This window comes from Cryptosporidium bovis, assembly GCF_009768925.1.
Source record: "Cryptosporidium bovis isolate 45015 chromosome Unknown contig_6, whole genome shotgun sequence".
In the NCBI taxonomy this organism is placed as follows: domain Eukaryota; phylum Apicomplexa; class Conoidasida; order Eucoccidiorida; family Cryptosporidiidae; genus Cryptosporidium; species Cryptosporidium bovis.
The window spans coordinates 83,664-105,118 of NW_027125007.1; the positions used below are offsets into that span (position 1 = coordinate 83,664).

General features: G+C 29.7%; 10 protein-coding genes across 10 annotated transcripts; 7 read left to right on the forward strand and 3 right to left on the reverse strand.

The window, feature by feature from the left end:
* Positions 1-4: 4 nt before the first annotated feature.
* On the reverse strand, positions 5-736 carry FG379_003203 (uncharacterized protein; the record flags this gene model as incomplete). Its single annotated transcript, XM_067328861.1, has 1 exon — positions 5-736. One exon carries the CDS (start codon positions 734-736, stop codon positions 5-7), a length of 732 nt encoding a protein of 243 aa, XP_067185001.1.
* A 458-nt stretch (positions 737-1,194) lies between these two features.
* FG379_003204 (uncharacterized protein) lies at positions 1,195-3,063 on the reverse strand (the record flags this gene model as incomplete). Its single annotated transcript, XM_067328862.1, has 1 exon — positions 1,195-3,063. The coding sequence occupies one exon, from the start codon at positions 3,061-3,063 to the stop codon at positions 1,195-1,197; it is 1,869 nt and encodes a 622-aa protein (XP_067185002.1).
* Positions 3,064-4,569: 1,506 nt separating this feature from the next.
* On the forward strand, positions 4,570-4,977 carry FG379_003205 (uncharacterized protein; the record flags this gene model as incomplete). The annotated part of the gene is made up of 1 exon (XM_067328863.1): positions 4,570-4,977. The coding sequence occupies one exon, from the start codon at positions 4,570-4,572 to the stop codon at positions 4,975-4,977; it is 408 nt and encodes a 135-aa protein (XP_067185003.1).
* Positions 4,978-5,670: 693 nt separating this feature from the next.
* Positions 5,671-6,710, forward strand: FG379_003206 (uncharacterized protein; the record flags this gene model as incomplete). The annotated part of the gene is made up of 4 exons (XM_067328864.1): positions 5,671-5,856; positions 5,911-5,975; positions 6,045-6,284; positions 6,344-6,710. The coding sequence occupies 4 exons, from the start codon at positions 5,671-5,673 to the stop codon at positions 6,708-6,710; spliced, it is 858 nt and encodes a 285-aa protein (XP_067185004.1).
* A 514-nt stretch (positions 6,711-7,224) lies between these two features.
* On the forward strand, positions 7,225-8,739 carry FG379_003207 (asparaginyl-tRNA synthetase (NOB+tRNA synthase); the record flags this gene model as incomplete). The annotated part of the gene is made up of 1 exon (XM_067328865.1): positions 7,225-8,739. One exon carries the CDS (start codon positions 7,225-7,227, stop codon positions 8,737-8,739), a length of 1,515 nt encoding a protein of 504 aa, XP_067185005.1.
* Positions 8,740-10,073: 1,334 nt separating this feature from the next.
* Positions 10,074-10,742, forward strand: FG379_003208 (uncharacterized protein; the record flags this gene model as incomplete). The annotated part of the gene is made up of 1 exon (XM_067328866.1): positions 10,074-10,742. The coding sequence occupies one exon, from the start codon at positions 10,074-10,076 to the stop codon at positions 10,740-10,742; it is 669 nt and encodes a 222-aa protein (XP_067185006.1).
* Positions 10,743-11,553: 811 nt separating this feature from the next.
* On the forward strand, positions 11,554-15,399 carry FG379_003209 (DNA repair; the record flags this gene model as incomplete). Its single annotated transcript, XM_067328867.1, has 1 exon — positions 11,554-15,399. The coding sequence occupies one exon, from the start codon at positions 11,554-11,556 to the stop codon at positions 15,397-15,399; it is 3,846 nt and encodes a 1,281-aa protein (XP_067185007.1).
* Positions 15,400-15,877: 478 nt separating this feature from the next.
* Positions 15,878-16,339, reverse strand: FG379_003211 (phosphatase inhibitor 2; the record flags this gene model as incomplete). Its single annotated transcript, XM_067328869.1, has 1 exon — positions 15,878-16,339. One exon carries the CDS (start codon positions 16,337-16,339, stop codon positions 15,878-15,880), a length of 462 nt encoding a protein of 153 aa, XP_067185009.1.
* Positions 16,340-17,517: 1,178 nt separating this feature from the next.
* Positions 17,518-18,090, forward strand: FG379_003212 (60S ribosomal L9; the record flags this gene model as incomplete). Its single annotated transcript, XM_067328870.1, has 1 exon — positions 17,518-18,090. The coding sequence occupies one exon, from the start codon at positions 17,518-17,520 to the stop codon at positions 18,088-18,090; it is 573 nt and encodes a 190-aa protein (XP_067185010.1).
* A 721-nt stretch (positions 18,091-18,811) lies between these two features.
* Positions 18,812-21,331, forward strand: FG379_003213 (putative secreted with long stretch of threonines mucin; the record flags this gene model as incomplete). The annotated part of the gene is made up of 1 exon (XM_067328871.1): positions 18,812-21,331. The coding sequence occupies one exon, from the start codon at positions 18,812-18,814 to the stop codon at positions 21,329-21,331; it is 2,520 nt and encodes an 839-aa protein (XP_067185011.1).
* Positions 21,332-21,455: the final 124 nt, after the last annotated feature.

Genomic DNA, 21,455 nt, shown 5'->3' on the forward strand with positions numbered 1-21,455 from the left:
GCGTTTAAAAATAACTTTTAAATGTACCATTATCTATAAAAAAATCACTAATATAATTCAAATATTTTTCTGAATAATCATATTCATTTAGAATAATGACCTTGATTAATTTATTGTTTAAAATAGAAAAGTTACTCGCGTTGCTTTTTTTATTGTTTATATTGGGAATATAAATAGCATCTATTATACTACAAGCAAGTTCATGCTTACATGTAAAGTCACTCTTTTGTATAACTACTTTATCTATGTACGAACGGCAAGAACAAAAATGTCGCATCACTATGTAACTTATCTCTCTCGTTTTGTTTTTGTTTTTGTTTTCCACTATGTAGAATCTTCTATTTGTGTTTATCTCTACAAATATATTTATCATTCCATTGTCCAGTAACGATATTGCTTTTGAAAATATACTTGGACAAAGCTCTGATATTGTTTTTAAAATCTTCATATTCCAATCTAAAACTATTTTGTTCTTGTTAACAATGTTCTTTTTCATCAAGCCAACATCATTAATATCGTTGTATTTCATTTTTTCGCTTTTAAATTTTCCCCCAATCTCTTCCTCATTAACAATGTCACCTTCACACAAATTATCCAAATAACCATCCTCAACATATATATTAACACTGGAATCACAATTACTAAGAGTAAGAGGTTTTAAGTTATTTATTAGATTAGCCAATGCATTTAAATGGTCCAAGTTTCTGTTTAGCGAGTATTTGAATATAGATGTCATTTTCCACTACAGAAGCAAACACTAAATGAAAAATATTATCTTGCTCGAATACAAACTATACTAATTATTTCTTTAATTCACATTAAATAAAACTTGATTTCGTTAAATCATCATTTACTACAGTCCCACCTATATATATATATATATTACAAATATAAATGCATACGTTTTTTTCTATACAAATTAAATAGAAATAGTTCGTAAAACCAAAATTATTTACAATTAACAATATTATGCATAACTCCATAAAAAATAATATTTTTGTTTTTTTTTGTCTTTTCACACCCCTCTCATTTTCCTCGTGAAATTAATTTATATTAATTATTGACATTGATATAAGCAGCCTTTTTAAATTGAAATACAGTTCAATAATTATCAAATAATTTAAAATGTGTGCTAAAATATCACCGATATTAAATGTTAATTATAAATACAACATGAAGTTAATCCTTATTTAACTAGCAATAACATGCTGGATTTGGTCTTGATCTATAATGATTAACAGTGTTTGTAGTCCTTACAAATATTGGATTTGTTTTCCTTCTTTCTTTGCATTTACCATGGTTATCACTGCACATGCAAAATGAAGCATTAATATTATTTTCTGGGCTTAAAAACTCTCCCTTAGACTTCATTGAATAAAATGCATTGGGGTCTCTCTCTAGCATGTATTTTTTTTTTAAATCATCTAGTTGTTTCTTGTATTCAAAATAACCTGGTGGGTATATTATTGTCTCGTACATTTTTGGCTTGAAGACTTCGTTTGCAGTTGAATAGTTTTCTCTAATATGTCTATCTGCCTCTAAATTAGGATATTGACCTGAACAGTACATTAATGTTTTTGTTGGAGTCACACATGAACCAAGATCTGAATAAGTATCTTCTTCTCTATATAAATCTTGTATTGAATGATTGTATCTTTTTGGGACGCTATAACAATTGTATGTGGGTGGATTTAATTGGTTCGGCGATTCATATTTAGGAATGCAATTGTTTAGCGGATTCATCAAACCAACTCCCTGATTAGTTAATGTTGGTCTATGAATATTCGAACCAGAACCACCTTTTATGTTCCTGTCGTAATAATTATAATAATTATTATTTCTATATATTTCTTCTGTATTGTAATAATTATCAACGTAACGTGAGTAATCCTTTGGCCTGTTTAAATTTGTATTTATTGGAACGCTTGATCTCCCTGAGTAAAAATTTCGAATACCACTGCTATTCATAGGTTTCTCACTTTGAGTAGTTCTTCTTATTGGTATTCTTTGTTGGCGTTCTTTTTCGTGATAATCACTATGTTGATTGTGTCTGTCATGTCGTCTATTAATATGTTCTTGGCTGCCGTAATTGTAATTATTTTTTATGTTGTCAAATTGGTTTCTTCGAGTGGGCTCGTAATTACATTCCAAATACCCACCATTATCCTCATTCATTGAAAATGGATATGGAATTGCTGGAAATTCATCACTACTGTTATTTTGATAGCAACTAATATTGTGATTAAATCCTAAATTTGAGCAGTAATCTTCCGGTACTTGATGAATATTTGAATCGCTTTCAAAATTGTCTCTTTGAGATAAATCAAAACTACCACCTTTATTTTTAATAACCGTTGAAGAGTAATTGTTTATATTATTATTGGTTCCATTATTGTGGTTTACATATAAATCGCTATTTTTTATATCAGTTGGTCTTCTTAGTCTCGTGCCTGATGAAAAAAGAGTTGTGTTATTTACACTTTTAGCAGATGAAGATGACACATCTCCATTTTCAGCTATTTTACTCCCTAAACGCGTTCTGTTTAAACTACTACTTCTTTGCCCTTTAATTCGTTGATCATTTGAGGTTGGAAAACCGTAACCACCTGCTCTTTTTGTAGATTGTGTCGTACTATTATTGCCGTTATCTGCAATTTTTCTAGATATTGCTCCTTGTGTTCTATTTTTAATATTTATTGATTCCATTGAGCGTCTTTTTGGTTTAATATCAACCGAACTGGCTTTTTTTGATTGGTTTTTATGTTTTATATCTTCTCGTAATAATTCTCTAGTTACTTGTCTTGTTCTTGGTGTGATTACTGGTACTGGTACTGGCACTGGATATGAATGATCCCCAATAGGTATTGTTTTACAATCATTTTGGTTGCCATTTTTAGATACAACTCTGTTATAAATATCGGTTAATGCTACACCTGGTGTACCTATTGGTAAAACTTTAAGATCATTATAATTGGACGGCCAAACACCTGCATAACCTATGTTATCAATATTATTTTTATATTCATCGCTACAAATCTTGTTACTATTGTGGTAATAGTCCATTATAATGCTAACCAAATACTGTACTTATATCTGGTCCTATTTTATTTACCTTCGCTATATCTTTAATTTAATGTAACTTACTAATATTGTTGCCCAATATTTAACTTAGTATGTCGTTAACTCTAATAATTTCAAGTAATTTATATTCAGAATGGATAATTCTTCATTTAAGTCTTGTATTCAACAAATTTTATTGTTATTATTAAATACTTGCTAAATTTTCTTATTATCCCTTTTCATATAGAGATTGCTTTTTACATGTAAAATTTATTTTTTTTGAGACTTGTACATATGCACACATTACCCATGTAAATAGTAAAGAAAAACAATGAAAAATTTATGTTAAATATATTTATTACTTATTTATTTTACTTTAATACTGCTTTCGCAGTATCCGTAATATGCTTGATATTTTTATTCCAGAAATCAATTATTTAAACTTTGAAATAAATAAATTAGAGTAAGACAAATAATTGTTATTTTTCTGTTACTGATAAAATGCTGAGTAATTATCTTTTCCTTTTCTTCATTAAAACTGCATATTCATCTGTTGGGTCATTTTTTTATGCTTAAACGAAAATTATTTCATTATTACTTTTAAATACCACAACCTTTTAAAACAAATACAAATGTACACTTAGTTTTCGAGCAATTTCAGACACTTAATCAGAAAAGCAATCTTAGTTCTCATATTTCGTGTTTAAATCATCAGGTCTGGAATTAATCACGGACCAAAATTGTAAATATTGCAAATAGATATATTTAAGAATATCTTAAGAAATGGTGATAATCTATACATAATTGAATATCAGAGGAAGAGGGCGTATTGCTATTGGTTGAAATTTACATTTATTTATTTTCAACTAGGGAATAGTAGTAATAAAATGAACCCTATTTTCTACAACTTTGATAATACTTCAAACAAAGGACTGCATCATCCAGAATAAAACGAATAGCCTTCTGAAACATGCAGAAATATTCATACTGAAATTGAAATTGGACATAATGAACAAAGTGCGCAATTACATATATAATTACAATTATTCACATTTTAGCAGTATTAAAAAGATCTTTTTATTGGCGCCTTTACCACGCAAGTGGATATAATTTTAATGTGATAGGTACATGCACGTTAATTAAAAAAATAAGGGTATGCTTTACTTATTGCACGCATTTTAAGATAAGGTCAATTGAAAAATAAAGCATACATTCGTGTTAGAAAGGATTACCTAACTATAATCAAGACTAACTTAATTTTTTTTTAATTAAGAAGAATTAGGAAAATGGATGAACAAGGTATGTTTAAAATTTTTACAGTTGCATATTGATTAGGTTATTATGTATTTTGATAATTCTAATATATGCAAAAAATAATGATCAATAATATCGATCATTATTATTATTCATTTAGAATAATTAATTTATTAAACTTCAAATAAAGGTCAAACAAGTAATATTTCTAACCAGGTTCCTGCTTCAGTATTATATCAATCTCAAGTGGGACAGATGGGAGCTATGGTTCCTCCTATTGGAATTCCCCAACAGGTTCCTGGACAAGTATACCAGACACAACAAATTCCGAACCAATATGCCGGAATGTTGAGGCCAGAAGGGTTCCCCGTCTATACAACTCAATGGCCAAGTGCATTTAATGGAGGTGATCCAACCCAAGTTCAAGCACCGATTCAAACACAATATCTACCCACGGAAGCTCCATTATTTTACTCTTCAGCCCACTGGGATACTCAATCATACTTACCTATGAGTTACTATGGAGGAGCTTACGACACTTTAGGTAATATATATCCGACATTGCCACATTCAGGATCGTTTCAATATATGCAAGAAGGGGTTGGACCTGTAATACCAAGAAAAAGGAGTACAAGAAGACGTTTTTTCAAATTTTGCTGTTAAACGACTTGTTTTATGCGAAGGTTTTATATTTTCTTATTTCGAGAAGAAAAAGGTATCTATTGCTAAACTATCGTAAATGTCCATTGAGATTGAGATTAATAGTTTATCTCTTTTTCTCCCTTCATCCGAATAAAAGAACAAATAAAACTATCATAGGTATTTACCCATAGTGTGGAGTATAGATCGTTTAATTTTAAGTGAGGATGTCAAAAATAAGCAAAAGACAATAGTTTTGAGCATTCACCTTTTTAATTATTTTTCGAATTTTTTAATATACTTTTTTCTTCAAATAAGTACATTTTAATATGAATAGTCATAAATGAAGGGGTTAGTACTTGAAGGATGCATATGGTGTAGTCACTTGCTAATAATTGATTGTGCATACACTGTCGAGGAAGAGTAGTATACTACGCGATTTTTTATTTATGTATATATTATGCTTGATTTCCTCAGTTAAATAAACAATTGTTTCGAGATTCTGATAAATATAGTAAAAATAAATTCGATTGTCATTTTTTATAGTTATTTTTACCTTTTTCAATTATTTTATTTCTTTATAATATCACATCATGCTATATTCTGCTTTTTTATAGTTAAGGGTCAGTGGCGGGCAGTTTATTTCATGTTATATTTAATCAGTACAAGGACTAAAGCAACGGTGACTAACCTAGTTCAATATTAAAAACATTAAAAATGTCAAAACTAATTTCTGATTCAGAAAGGTTGTTTTTGGAGGATGGTATTGAACAAGGTATTAGGAATGACGGGAGAAATTTAACAGACTTCAGAGGAATTTCAATTGATTTAGATGTTGTTTCGACTTCAAATGGTTCTTCAAGGATCAAAAATGATGAATTAGAAATAATGGTAACAATAAAGGTGAGTTTTTTGAGAATTATTATTGTATTTAATCTGTTAATAATTCTACTTTAGTGTGAGGTACTCACGTCACATAAAGATGGGGCATCATCTGGTTCTATAATTGTTAATATTGACTGGTAAGTTTTCAAAATAAGTAACTTAAATGCCGAGTTTATGTTATTTAATTACTTCACTTTAAAAAAAAGTTCAAACATTTCTGATAAAATTTTGCAGGTTTTTCCATCTTTTATGGAAGATGATTATTCTTTATATTTGACTAATATTATTAAAGATATGTGTTTTACAGAATTTGATTATTCAAAACTAACTATTTATGAAGATAAGTTATTTTGGAACATTTACATTGATGTAACGGTATTAAGTTTTGGAGGTAATTTATTGGATTGGATTGTTATAGGTATTCATGTTGCATTAAGAAATACAATGTAAGTTTAATTGTAATTTATTAAATCAAACTATCTAATTTGTGAATAAACATTAATAGTGTTCCGAAAATAGAAGTTGATTCAATAGAAATCGAGAATGAATCGTCTGCAAAAGAGGGAATTGTTTATTCCGTTTCTCCTTTTTATAAATCAGGAACAGCTTTTCCCTACGAGAATATCCCATTTATTATTTCAGCAGGATGCATAAGAGGCAAAGTTATATGGGATATGAATATCCAAGAGCAAGTATGTTCAAAAGCAATTGTAGCTCTCTCAATAAGTCCAAAGGGTGAATGTGTTGGAATGAACAAAATATATTCAAACACACTTGATATAAACATTTTACCCAATATATTAAGTAAAGCGATAGAAATAACAAAGAACCTCTCTAGCTCAATGAATAAGTTTTTCTCAGACAAAAAATAAAACAATTTCAAAGATGGCTTTGGGTCTTAAAATCATTTTGATTTATTCATCTGTTTAATATCAGAAATAACTAGCCTTCAACTATATTTATACGATAGTTTAGAATCACTAAATTTACGCTTGTTTTCTAACTATGTTTACAATTATGAAAACATCACTCACTAAAGTTATTATCAAATCATTATCTTCTTGTTTTATTTCTTTTTTCTTATTCTGTCTTATTCAGGCCTAGATCAATTTCTTTTAATACTCAAAATCTACCGCCAAATATGTGCATTTAGCTTATTTGAGACAGTTACTTATTTCATGGTTGAATATTACCATTATGACTTTTTTTTAGGTATTTTATTATATAATTTCATAATTCTTCGAAAATTTGTGTAAAATCTCTAACTCTAAATTTTTGAGCATAGTTATTTTATTTAAAGTATTGTCAAGTTTTGTCAAACAATAACGTCATTATCAACTTTAATATTTTTTACAAGTCCTGATTTTGCGTAATTACAAATAGACGATGTCAATAAAACAACTAAAACCACTAAAAAAGACGGTTTCTGAATACTCTGTGACTGGAAGACTTAGGATATCATCCATTCTGGATTCGGAGGACGGAGGAATATCATATATTGGTAAAAAAGTTACAATTGCAGGGTGGGCTAGGACAGTCAGAAAACAATGCTCAGATACCTTGCTATTTATCTCACTAAATGATGGCTCAACACATAAGAGCCTTCAATGTGTTGTTGAAAAAACATCAAGAGGATTTAATGACGGATTAAAAACATCAGTTGGATGTTCATTTAGAGTAACTGGAACTATAGTAAAATCTCCGGCTGATGGTCAACCTGTTGAATTATTACTGAATACAAATGATGATGAACTTAAGGTGTATGGTTATTGCGATGCATCTAAATATCCACTTTCTAAAAAACACCATCCAAGAGAATTTTTGAGAGAAATAGCTCATTTAAGACCGAGAAGTCAATTCTTCAGTTCAGTATTGCGCATTAGAAATTCATTAGCGATAGCAATTCACGAGTACTTCCAGAGAAATGGATTTTTGTATATTCACACTCCAATAATAACGGCTGCTGATTGCGAAGGAGCAGGAGAAATGTTTAGGGTAACAACTTTACTTCCAGTTGAGGACGACACCACAAAATTATCTACAATTCCAACGACAAAGTTAGAAGGTTCAAATGAATTAATCATTGATTGTAAAAAGGATTTCTTTGGTAAAGCATCTTTTTTGACGGTTTCGGGACAGCTAGCATTAGAAACAGTAGCTTGTTCTATGTCGGATGTTTACACATTTGGTCCTACGTTTAGAGCAGAAAATTCCCATACATCTAGACATCTAGCTGAGTTTTGGATGATAGAACCTGAGATGGCTTTTTCCGATTTAACTGATTGTATGAATTTAGGAGAAGGACTGCTGAAATACACAGTTGAATATGTTCTGGAAAATAACATTTCCGATTTGGAGTATTTGGACAAAAATATTGAAAAAGGACTAATAGAAAGACTAAAAGTAATTTGTTCAAATGAGTTTGCTAGAATATCTTATACAGAGGCTATTGAGATGCTGAAACCTCATGATAAGGAATTCACTGTTCCAGTAACATGGGGAATGGATATGGGATCCGAACATGAAAGGTATTTAACAGATGTTATTGAAAAAAAGCCATGTATTATATACAACTATCCCAAGGATATTAAATCATTCTACATGAAATTAAATGATGATGAAAAGACAGTAGCTGCTATGGATATTTTAGTTCCAAAAATAGGTGAAGTTATTGGTGGATCTCAAAGAGAGGACGATATAATCAAACTCGAAAATGCCATTAAAAATAAGAACATGAATCCAGAACCTTACTGGTGGTACAACGAATTAAGAAAATATGGCTCTGTTCCGCACTCTGGATTCGGACTCGGATTTGAAAGACTTATTATGATGATAACTGGTGTTGAGAATGTTAGGGATGTTATTCCGTTCCCGAGATATCCAAATCACTGTGATTTCTAAATTCAGCTATATCCTTTTTTTTAGAGAATTACATAGGGGTTTGTAGCTCGTGTCTTCTTTTTTTATTTTCAACTTGGAGTTTAAGCGATGGTTGAAAGTAAATTTCAAGTGGCTTGTTTACTTATTGTTTGTAAATCGTTTGTAAATCTTGCATCGCATTTGTTTTTAACTTGTGCGTAAATTCTTAATGTTGCCTAGGTTACTTTGTCGTTAGTTTACCAATAGATTTCATCCTAACACCTCCTTTTGACTTGAATCTTCCACCTTTTCAGGATACATCCCCTATATGTGCACGAGCATGACACCTACACGATACAATTGGTCTAGTACATATGAGATAATGAAGGTAACTCAATTTTTAGAAAGAAACAGTGAAAATCAACTAGTTCAAAGAACACATAGGTAAAAAAATTAGACTGTTAACTACTATTTACACTAAAACACTCATTAGATGGTTTTTTCAATGCAGAATATTTAAAAAAATTACTAATAATTGGCGTCAATGTTAGGACAAGTTTTGCGCACTAGTTCCATGTTCAAGAAATTACTTTATGTACAGTCAAATAATGGGAATAACTCCCGCCAAATTTAGCGGGCTCATATCCCGCATGAACCTGGAAAGGCTGTTAAAATAGTAAATAAATGTAAATACTAATCTTAAAAAAGTACTATAAGTTTAATTATAGTTATATATTAGGAAAAAAGTGAATATAGTGAGTACTATATTAATGCAATTAAACATTAGGTAATTGTAATAGGGGGAACTAAACACTAATAATAAAAATTTAACTAAATAATAAATTGATAGTTTTTTTAGTAAAATATATATTAATTAAGGATTAATAAAAAGGGAAGGAAGGAAAAAAGTTTAACAGGTGTTTCTTCATTAAAAGTGAATTTTTTTGGCGCAAGTCCGAAAAAAATAAGGGTACAAAATAAATTAGTGTAAACTGCAGAAGAGAACAAGTTTGGGATTCTTCCTTTTCTCTTTTTGATCGATAAACGCGGATTTAACATTCTTTGGTGTTATTGATACGCTGATATATATATTTTCAAGGGAATATCCTTGTTTTTTTAGAGATTTTTTCTGGAAACTGAGTCGAGTATAAGCTATATTTTGAGTATATTTTATTTAATTTAAGAAGATTTTGAGAATAATACAAAAATGGTAAGTTTTTAATTTACTAATTGTGATATTGTCGGCAATATTATACTATCTTATTCGGGTTTTTGATAATATTGTTGATAAATCTGATTTATAATTGCACGAAACTAACTATTCCTTTAAATACTTTGTTTAGGATGACATTGAAGCACAGAAGCAAATTCAGCAAATGATTGACTTCATTTTAAATGAAGCTAAGGACAAGGCTAATGAAATAGAGGCAAAGGCACTGCAAGATTATAATATAGAAAAGTTGAAACTCGTACAAAACTATAAAGATTTGTTACGCCAAGATCTTAAAAAAAAAGTTAAGAAATTGGAGGTGGAAAGGGCAATAGCAAGAAGCACTGCTCTGAACAAAGCAAGGCTTAAAAAAATGGCTGCTAGAGCCCAAGTTTTGACAGAAGTAGTGCAACTTACGAGAAAGAAACTGTGTGAACTCTCCACAAATGCTTCTGTTTACGAACCACTATTGGTTGACTTACTTGCACAATCTATGATCAAGCTCCTAGAACCTGTGGTTATAGTTAAATGTCGCCAATCAGATTTGGCTGTAGTTGAAAGTGCAATTCCGAAAGCTGTTAAAAAATTCAAAGAGATTCTTCAAAATGAATGTGGTATTACTATGAATGTCGATGCCAAGATTGACAAAGAGAACTTTCTCTATCCTGCACCGACAAGTGTGGAACAGAATTCAAGATACTGTTCTGGTGGTGTCATGGTTACAAATTTAGATGGCAAGATTATTTGCAATAATACTTTGGATGCGAGATTAGACCTAGTTATTCAAAATGATGCGCCAATAATTAGGTCTAAACTCTTCCCAAAAACTGCCTAATTATTGTGAATGATATAAATATCCAAGTGTTAACAACATAAGAATTAAAATGCTTATTTGTTAGTATTTATACTCTTCCTTTTTAATAAGATAGTAAGGTTCAGTTCTCTTAACTCCTTTTAATTTCTGATACTCATTATATTTTGTTCAGAATGTAATTTTTTTTCATTGATTATTTGTTCTTAAGCTGTAGGAAATAATGAAAGAAATCCCACTCAAGATGCGGATATATATATGGATGAATATCAGTATTTACAAGGAATGCATACATTTTAGTTTAAAATAGGTCTTGCCTCAAGTCCCTAGGGTTTAAACATTAAATACCGGTATTGGGGGACAGTCAAATAATAAATGATAATACAATTTTCCCACACTAAACTATTAATTTGTGTGATTATATAAAAGTAGTATACGCTAATAAAACTGCAAAAAAATAAATTAATAGCAGTATCAATAAAATAACAATAGTTGATAATAGTACCTGTCACTAATTAAAAAAAGTAGAAAGGTGTGTAAGGAAAAAACAATTATAAATAAATACTGTTGCAAAGAAAACACTTAAGCTAATTAAATCAAATTTTACTTAAAATATAAAGTAAATTGTATTTATCTTAAATAAATATAAAACGTATTCTAAAATTAAATTTAGTACAGTTAAGTGAATGACTTTAAAGTGATAGTTTGATGCATTCTTTAATTAATTAGCGAATAATTGTATTACATTCTGTTCGTTTAAAATAGACATTAAATAAGACGAAAAGTTGACTATACAAATAAGTAATACGTAAACAACATATTAATAACAGAAAAAATGGATAAGAAACTCAAACAAGCAAACAATCCTACTAAAATTGATAAACAGTCAAGCATACTGTCTTTCTTTTCTCAAAAAGTAAATGATAAAAGGGAAATATACACCAAAACAACACCTCTTAAAGTAAACAACACAAAACAAATAGATGAGACACTTATAAATCAAGATAAAGATATAGAAATGGAATTATTGGGTTATGGAGAGAATTCGAATAAAGTAGACAATACAAACATTCCAGTACTTGACGAGTTAGAAAATTTTTCAGCAGAAAGGATAGCAACATGTGATTCAACACCGTGCAAGACAAGCCACAAAAAAAAAATGGAAACTCCTGCAAACGAAGCAATAGGAAGAAGAATAAGAAGAATAAGTGATTCTGATGATGAAAATTATGACACCAACGGTTCAGATTTAGAATTAATAACTAAAAGGGTAAAAATAACAAAGAGTGACGACCTAGCAGCAACAGAGAGAGATGGCAATTTAGAAGAATTAGAGTATAATATGAAAGATGAGATAGACTATTTAGATGAGAACGATGATGTTAATTTGGATATAGAAGAAAAAAAAAATTATTTAAAAAATATCGGCACTAGTTTACCATTAAACAGACACTCAGTAGCAACGAAGGATCAGGAAATAGACGATTTGACAGTGAACGAGGAAGAAGAACTAGCGAAAGAGCTTTTAGGTACAGTGGCAGCTCAAAGCAGTCAGTTATTTAGAGACTATGTAGATGCAATATTGCAATATGGTAGAAACTATTCGTTTCCATCGTGGTTATTATTAAAAAATATAAGGGATGGTAATGGAACGAGTCCATTTGACCCAACTTATGATCCGTCAACAATATGGGTTCCAAGTTCATCCTCAAAAGTAGCAAAGGAAGAAAAAATACACTTTACACCAGCGATGGAGCAATATTGGGAATTTAAAAAGGATCACTTTGACAAAATATTATTTTTTAAAATGGGTAAATTCTACGAAATGTTTTACATAGACGCCTGTATATGTCAGAAACATTGTGATTTGAGGTGGACAGCAGGGGATGCAAAACCACATGTGGGTTTTCCGGAGACAGCGTTACATGCTTATGCAAATAAACTAGTTAACTTGGGATACCGTGTAGTAATAGTAGAGCAAATGGAAACACCAAAAGAGTTGGAAGAAAGGAATAGAAGCGCTTCTCGAGGTGTTAAAAAAGAAAAGGCAGTGAAAAGGAATATAAATGAGGTATTAACTAACGGCACATTGGTTAGACCTGATATGTTAAGTGATATGGCAAGTATACTAATGACAGTTTATTTCGACAGGAAGGATATTGAAAATAATGGCTTGATGTACGAAGTAGGAATAGTTTGTATTGATATTACTACTGGAAAAGTTGAATTGACTTCAATTGAAGAAAAAGGTGATCAGTTTTTAATGTTTAGAACAATAATAAGTCAAGTACAGCCAAAAGAAATAGCGTATTTACCAGGTAATATCCCGATACAAGTACTAAGATATTTAAGTTCAATAACTCCATCAATACAACTTACGAATTTTAGGGATTTTGTGGATTCGCTATTGGCAATAAATGATATTGTAAATACATTCAATAGACTTGAAATACCGTTACCAGAAGTCGTAGACAAGCTGTGCAACAAATCAAAAGCACTTTGTTGTTCTTTTTCTGGCACGTTAAGATATTTATCAACTATATTGCTTTGTGACAGATTAATAATGACCGGAACGTTTTCAGAATACGACCCTTCAAAAAAAAATCGTTTAATGCTAAATATTGGAGCAATAAAAGACTTGGAGCTATTACAAACGCAGCACGGGGACGAAATCAACTCCTTATTTGGCTTCTTAAAACGCACGATCACTCCAGGTGGCTCTAGATTACTTAAAAAATGGATAACATATCCTCTAATTAACATTGATAGAATAAATGAAAGACTCGATTCTATCAATTGGTTTATGGAAAATTCCGAAAAGCTTTACGAATTTAGAGAGGAGTTGAGAAAATTGGATTCCCACATTAGTAGTAGCAATTGTGGTAATAGTGGTGGTGTTAACGGTAACAGTTATAACGGCACTTGTGGTAATAACGGCAATAGTGGAAACAATAATAGCAGTTACAGCAACAATAACAATTATGGCCAAAAAAATTCAAATCCGAAAAAAAAATATTCACAAAGCTTAGATTTTGAGAGACTAATTAACAGAATAACTTCGGGTGTACTTCAAAGTAAAAGAGGTGCCGTGTTTTTTACGAATGTAATACAAAGGAGAATACAAGAATTTATCAACTCGATGGATCTTTTTGATTCTACACTAAAATGTATAATAGATATTTTTGGTGATCCTGAAACCAGAAAAAAGATGCCTAAATTGTTATTAGCACTTACAGGTTTAAGAGAGGAGGATGAAACTACGACGGAAATGAAGGTAGATAAAATGTGTTATGGTGGGTATCTAACAAATATTTTTGAAACAACAAAAAGATTAAGGTCTTTAGTTGTATTGGATAATAAAACGGGTGACTGGAAACCAGTGCCAGGTAATTGCAGAGAATATGACGAAATAGTTGATTCAATAAACAATATTAAAAAAAGTCTCGATGATGAGTTACTGAGAATAAGTAAGGATATGAATACTACATCAATTTCATTTGTAAATAATAAATATAGATATGAGATTGAATGCCCAGAAAATATACCAAAATCTCGTTTTCCAGATTCTGCTGAAATAACTTCTTCAAAGAAGGGGTATGTTAGATTTCATACTGATGAAATTAAACAATTGTTGTATGATCTTGAATTTAAAGAAGAACAGCTTCAAAAGAGTTTATTTCCATATTTACAAACAATGTGTAAGGAATTCCACAATAATTTTTCATATTTTTCAGCAATTTCCGATTCAGTTTCACAATTAGATGTATTAATATCTTTGGCACTTGTATCTATGGACACTTCGGAGGGACCATTTTGCAGGCCTAAATTTATTACAAAAGCGGAAAATAATGGTATCCCTTTGCTTGAGTTAAGGGAATGCAGACATCCAGTTATTGCAAGACTTAAAACAAATTATATACCCAATGATATTTTGCTAAGTACCAAAAATAATAATGCCTGTTGCTGTCTAGTTACCGGACCAAATATGGGTGGAAAATCTACAATATTAAGGCAAACATGCATCGCAGTTGTTATGGCTCATATTGGATGTTTTGTACCTGCTAGTGAATGCAACTTAACTCCAGTTGATAAAATATTTACTAGAATCGGTGCCTATGATTCAATTATTGAAGGTAAGAGTACATTTCTAGTTGAACTTGAAGAAACCGCTGAAATTCTTAATCATTCAACTCAAGACTCCCTCGTAATTATAGATGAGCTTGGAAGAGGCACTTCCACCTTTGATGGAACCGCAATATCAATTGCCACTTTAGAATACATATCAAGGAAGATTGAATGCAGGTGTTTATTTTCAACACATTTACACTTGCTTTGTGATGAGTTCTCCAATGACTTAAGAATATTGCCTTATCACATGGACCTAAACCTGAATAATGATACAAAAACCATCACTTTCTTGTACAAATTTATACCAGGTATATGTCCTAAGTCATATGGTATGAACGTTGCTAATTTAGCTGGTATACCACAGGAGATCATTGACAATTCAATCAATTTGGCGTCCGATGCCGAAACCTGTACTCTTATATTAAAAAATATATCAAAAATTAAAAAGTTTATTCAACAAGGTTCGACTAATCAAGATGACAGTGTTAGATTTTTCGACTTTTTCAAAAGCAACAGAAGTCTTATCGAAAAATTTATCAGTGAACTTCCTTGATATTAACAGATCACGGGAAGGGTTATTTCACTGAGTTTATAGATGATTTACATCTAACTGAAATCTTATTATATTTAAACTCGAGGAAAGAGGTTTAATTTTTACTTTTTTAAATTTACATTCAAGTACAAATACTTAGAGTGCACCATACTATATTGAAGAATATACAAAACTTAAAGTGTCCACATTTCATTATTTTACATGTTAAATTTAAATAAGAAAGTTGTTGGATTAGGAGAGTTTGAAATATTAAGTATCAAATAAAAAATGAACTATTGCAAGTATATAATACTTTAAATGTATTTAGCTAATAGAGGAATAATAATTAGCTTTACAATGAAACATCCAAAAAAAACCATCAAACAATTTAATTAATAAACTTCTCCATTTAATGTTATAACTGCATTATTTATTTGGTTTATTGTTGCTAGTTTTTTTCTTTTTTAATTTGACCATATGATTGTCATTTTCCCTATTTTTAACTGTCTTTATCACTGTCACTCGCTCTTTCTTCTTCACAATTATCATCAGTAAATAGTTCACCTGAAGACTTTGCAATTATAAATTCATTGTAATGCAGCTTTCTTTTTGATTCAAAGGTCTCATTTTTACCGGTACCTTTTGGTGAATTACATGTGAAATGACAATTATCGCCCATCCCAACGCCCTCATTTAGATCTTTGGCTAAATTTCTTGAATACTCAACCAGTTTTAAACGGATATCTTCAGGAGTGACAACTTTTCCTGCATTAATCATTGGTTCCTGAGACTCATCCTCTGAGAAGCTCGAATTACCACTACTATAATAATAGTATGGAGTGTTTGGTTCGTCTATTTTCATTCTACTTCCTCTATCTGCATCATGTGATTCTATATTGTCCTCATCCCATGTAACACCCTTTCTTATTTTGTAACTATCTTTAATACCTTCCTTTTTCATATTACTCAACAATAAATTCTAATTTAGCGGTAAAACCATGTTTTTTTAATTTCATAAGCCAAAAAGAACAAAATATTCAAGGTATATTGAAGTTACTAATTCATAAAAACAGTATTCGTACTTATAAGTAGTGAGTGTACGGCGTAAATATTAAAAAATTATAAAGGTTTAATTTCATTATTTCCGAATAAAATTGTTATTGTAAAAATTGACTCAAAATTTGTGAGAGTTGTACATGCTGTAGCTGGAAAATTAGGCAACAAATATAAACGCTACTTAAATGGGTAACAACACTATATATTAAGATGTATGTGTATTTCTAACGTTATACACAATATGTATTTATACTTAATATAAAAAATATGTACTACCTAAATGTACAGTAAACTATTTATTTTGCTATGGCTTATTTAGTTGCTTTTAAACGATTGCATGTTCATGCCGCCAAAAAACTATTACGGGTTAGTGAGTAGGGATTCAGTGGTTTACAACAAAAGTCGTACTAAAGCATTTAAATTTACAATTTAACAAGCTTTTCTGATTGTTTGATCCACTTAAAATCGCACTTGTTGAATTAAATTTTTCCTTTTTGTTTTTATACCTCAATTACTATCATGTTATTTTTTGAGACAATTTATTTATTTATTTGAGCTTAGACAAGGCGGTACAAAAACTTCTGCATAAGTCTATTTTTTTCTATTATTGTCTCAAATATAATAACAAAGGAAAAATGAATTAATGTATGCATAAACCAAGTATATAATCAAGTTACTTTTTTATTATAAAATATATTATTGTATATGATTTTTAATAAAATCAAAATTAATATTATACATATATATTTATTTAAAATAGCAATTTCTATTTCGCGGTGTTGGAACAGCTACAAATAGTTCCATAGTAAATTTGACAATTATTCTTTCTTTTGTTGGAATTTGAAGGACAATAAACTTTGGATTTAAATTATACTTGTATTCAAAATTTAAGTAATTAATATAAAAAAACAAATAACAGCAACGGGTAGCTACTAGAGTCTGTTATTCCTCTTAAGAACATTACATTCCAATATTAAATAACAAGTGGTTAAAGCGAAAACAATACATACGCAAAATTAAGAATAAAACTAATATAGGGAATTCAGATTATAATAGGAATTACAAGTTTTTAGGTGGATTAAAATGAAAGACATTTTCTCTTATGAAACATTCCGTGTTATGGAGGGCACAACAGTGTCCGTTAAGTCGAGAACAGTAACTGTATCAGGAAAATTTGGCCAAGTAACGAGATCATTTAACCACTTACCAGTTGACATTAAATTATGTGGCAATGGTAAGGTAATTAGGATCGAGGTTTGGTTCGGTACTCCACGTCACCAATCAGCTATTAATACAGTTTGTTCTGCAATTAAAAATATGATGGTTGGAGTAACTAAGAAGTTTGAATATAAAATGCGTCTTGTATATTCACACTTTCCAATCAACGCAAACATCCTAGAAAATGGTGGTTTAATTGAAATCAGAAACTTCTTGGGTGAAAAGAGAGTACGTGTTGTCAAAATGCTCCCAGGTGTTGTTGTAGAGAAATCTACTGCAGTTAAAGATGAGCTCATAATTAGTGGTACTGATTTAGAACTCGTTTCAAGATCCGCTGCTCTCATTCACCAATCTACTCTTGCTAGAAATAAGGATATCCGTAAATTCCTTGACGGTATCTATGTAAGTGAGAAAGGTACTGTTGTTAAAGAAGATTAAATGTAATGCATAAATGTCAAGTTGTCGTTTTTCTGTCCTTTCTTTATTGAAGGAGGATAGATGAGCGAGAATGCAGTGATAGGTAACATGATATTAGGATAGATGATATCTTAACAATGATACTCTAGTTTTTATTGTTTAATAAGTAAATAGTTACTATCTTTTTACTTTTGTTCATTACCCTCTTTATTTTTAGATAGAAAACGAATACAAGATTTATAATTTCTATATTAAATGAAGCTATTTGAATTTTAAGCAGTGCCCTTCTTTATCACTGACTTTTTACGTCTGATACTCAAATGGCCTTTAATTGCACTGGAAGGTGTGTTCTTTGCATTGAATGACAATAAACGGACAGCTATTTTTTTAGAAACAACAATCCACAAAGGACAAGATTCTTTGTATTCCAAAATTTAAGGCAAAATTGTGAACGAACACCGACAAAAAAGATGGTGAAAACAAATCATATTGCGAATACCTTTTTTCCTACACTTCGCTAACTCAAACAGATTGGCGCCATCTTTTTTTGGAAATTACAGATAAAGATAATGTAAATAAAAGACTAAAAGAAAAAATATTGAATTATACAAGGTAGAATACCAAACAAAATATATATCTTGTGTTGAATCAGAAACAAAGTTTTCTGTCTTTTGCTAGTATACCTTGACTTTTTTTTCTTTAATTGCCGATATTGAAGTATTCTGAAAATATAATTTGCAATATGGCGTTTATACTAAATAATGACCAAATAAAAAAACTTGGAACAATAATAAAAGATGAAAGTAATGAAAAAGATTTAGAATATAGTGCGACGATAGTATGCCAGTATTCCGATATTCTTTTTGGTGAAGGTGGAGAGGATAGAAACCAGAAGCAATGTAATTGTGACAACAAAGATGCAAGTATATCATGTAAAGAACGTTCAATACTAATCAGAGCTGGATTTATAGCAAGCATGAGAAAACTGAAATCTGAAAAATTGGTGAATAGCCAAACAATGGCAAAAGTTATTAGAATAATGAGAAGATTATTAAGAGGTGCAAATTGGTTACCAATAGATTGCATTGTTCAAAAAGAAATGATCGAGGGATTATCATTGTTAGTAAGAACATTACATGATTTTAACTCAATTAGGGTACTGCAGAGTTTACTATCAAGTTACTTGTTTTGGTGTTACATGCAATCGGAAGATAAATTTGTAATAAATAACTCTAAATTATTATTATGTGTGACAACATGGTTAAAAGAGAATAATACAAGTAAAAACGTGGATGAAATTCAACACAATGAACAAAAATATGGATTAACACCAGCAAGTTCCGAATTGATGAACAGAATTATCAGTGATCTCAATTCAAGTAGTGAACAATATTTAAAAGAATATAAACTATTTTTAGAGTTGAATAATAGTAAAGACAATGAAACAAATGAATTGATTGAACTTAAAAAGAGAATAATAAAAGACCTAAAGTTAATCTCTGCATTAGTTTTGTATTCTGGTGTATATGTTAGTGGAAATTTATGCAGTTATCAAAATAATAGTATTAATAATACCTGTATTAAAAATATGTGTATATCAAATAATAATATATTAATAGGGACAGTCATATTACCACAAATATTAGAATTATTGCTTAGAGTTAGATCATATACTTTGGAGTTAATTAATTGCTTGGTAAGTGAATATTTGAAAAACATATCAACTATAAGTGGTAAATATGAAATAATAGATTTAATCGAGTTATTGAATATAATAATAACAATAAGAGATGGCAATGAAAATCAGGTAAAGTCCTTCATTGGTGTTAGTAATTCCGATAACAACACTGAGTTTGTCAATAAATTAAGTTGTATTGTAGAATTAATTAACATAAGTGATGAAGTACTATTTAATATATTAGAGTGTACTGGAAGCACTGGTATAGCAGTTTATTCGCCATTAATACAGAATTATATGCTAAATATATTTTCACTTGAATGCAAGCAATCTTTTATAATAAGCAATTCTATTGAAAGGGAAAAATGCCATCAATTTATGAATAATTACTACTCAAGTATTATTTTTATATTAATGGGAGTTCCTGTATTTTACAAATCATTTAAACAATACAATTATGAAGTGTTTTTAACATTTAAATCATGCATTAGTATATTGAGATTTTACGAGAATTTGTTTGTTGAGATATTGAAAATACAAGAATATGTATTATCATTAATTAATAATGGTGAAATTTATGTTGAAAACAATAATATACTTGATAGTAATTCATATCATTACAATGTTGAATTTAATAAAAAAAGAATTAATGAATTATTATTAAAATCAATGGATGTTTATGAGTTGGCCATACTTATTGTACTGGAATTTAGAAACACAAGACTAGCTAAAGAAATTGACCAAATTGAAAATATTTCCAAGCTTATAAATAATTGTCACCACGTAACTATTAATGTACTATATAATATAGTGATTAATAATTGTCAAGTATATTCTAAATTATTTAGCAGTAATAATGATAATAGTGCTAAAACTGCTTTAAAAGGATGTAGTGATCATTCTAGTGGTCATTCATTGATTACAAGTAAGAATTATGTGGTTTCGTTGAATAGACATAATAACACATTAATAGAATTATCTTATTATATTATTAATATTATTATTTTATGTTATAAAGACACAGATATGGAAATAGATTCATCCCTACTTGAAAAAGCATACAATATAATTAAGCATTTACATTTTATCCTTAGTGACAATTTTATTGATCAAAGAATTTTCAATTTGTTTTCATTAATAGGTAATAAGTTATATTCTTTTAAACAAGTCGGCGACAATAATGATGGTAATATGTTTAAAAGAGACTATTTAAAAAAATCATTTATCAAAGACGACAGTATTACTTTTATAGATACTGATGAAAAAGAGGAGTTTCAACTTGACTTTCTTTTAGATAGAAACATTCCTATTGAATCGCTATATAAAGATGATGATTCTTTAGTCTATAATAAATCAAATTATAATTCATCAGAAAAACAAGGTTTAGATGTAGATGCGGATGTAGATTTAGATGTAATTATGGATATAAAAGAGAGTGAAAATGAGGACGCAAACAAATGTGATAAAACAATTATTACTAGCGATAAAAACACTGAATGCAGTGACAATTCAAACATTGATGTTGATATTCACAATTTGGAACTAAATATGGAATCTTCATCCTCATCGGATAACGAGGACTAATATTTGGTAATTGATTTAATAATATTGTTCCACTCTCTTGTATTTATCTCCAATGAATCTACGTTATTTTTTTTAATATATTTAGATATAATTGAATCAGAATAGGGCAATTTTAGTTTTAATT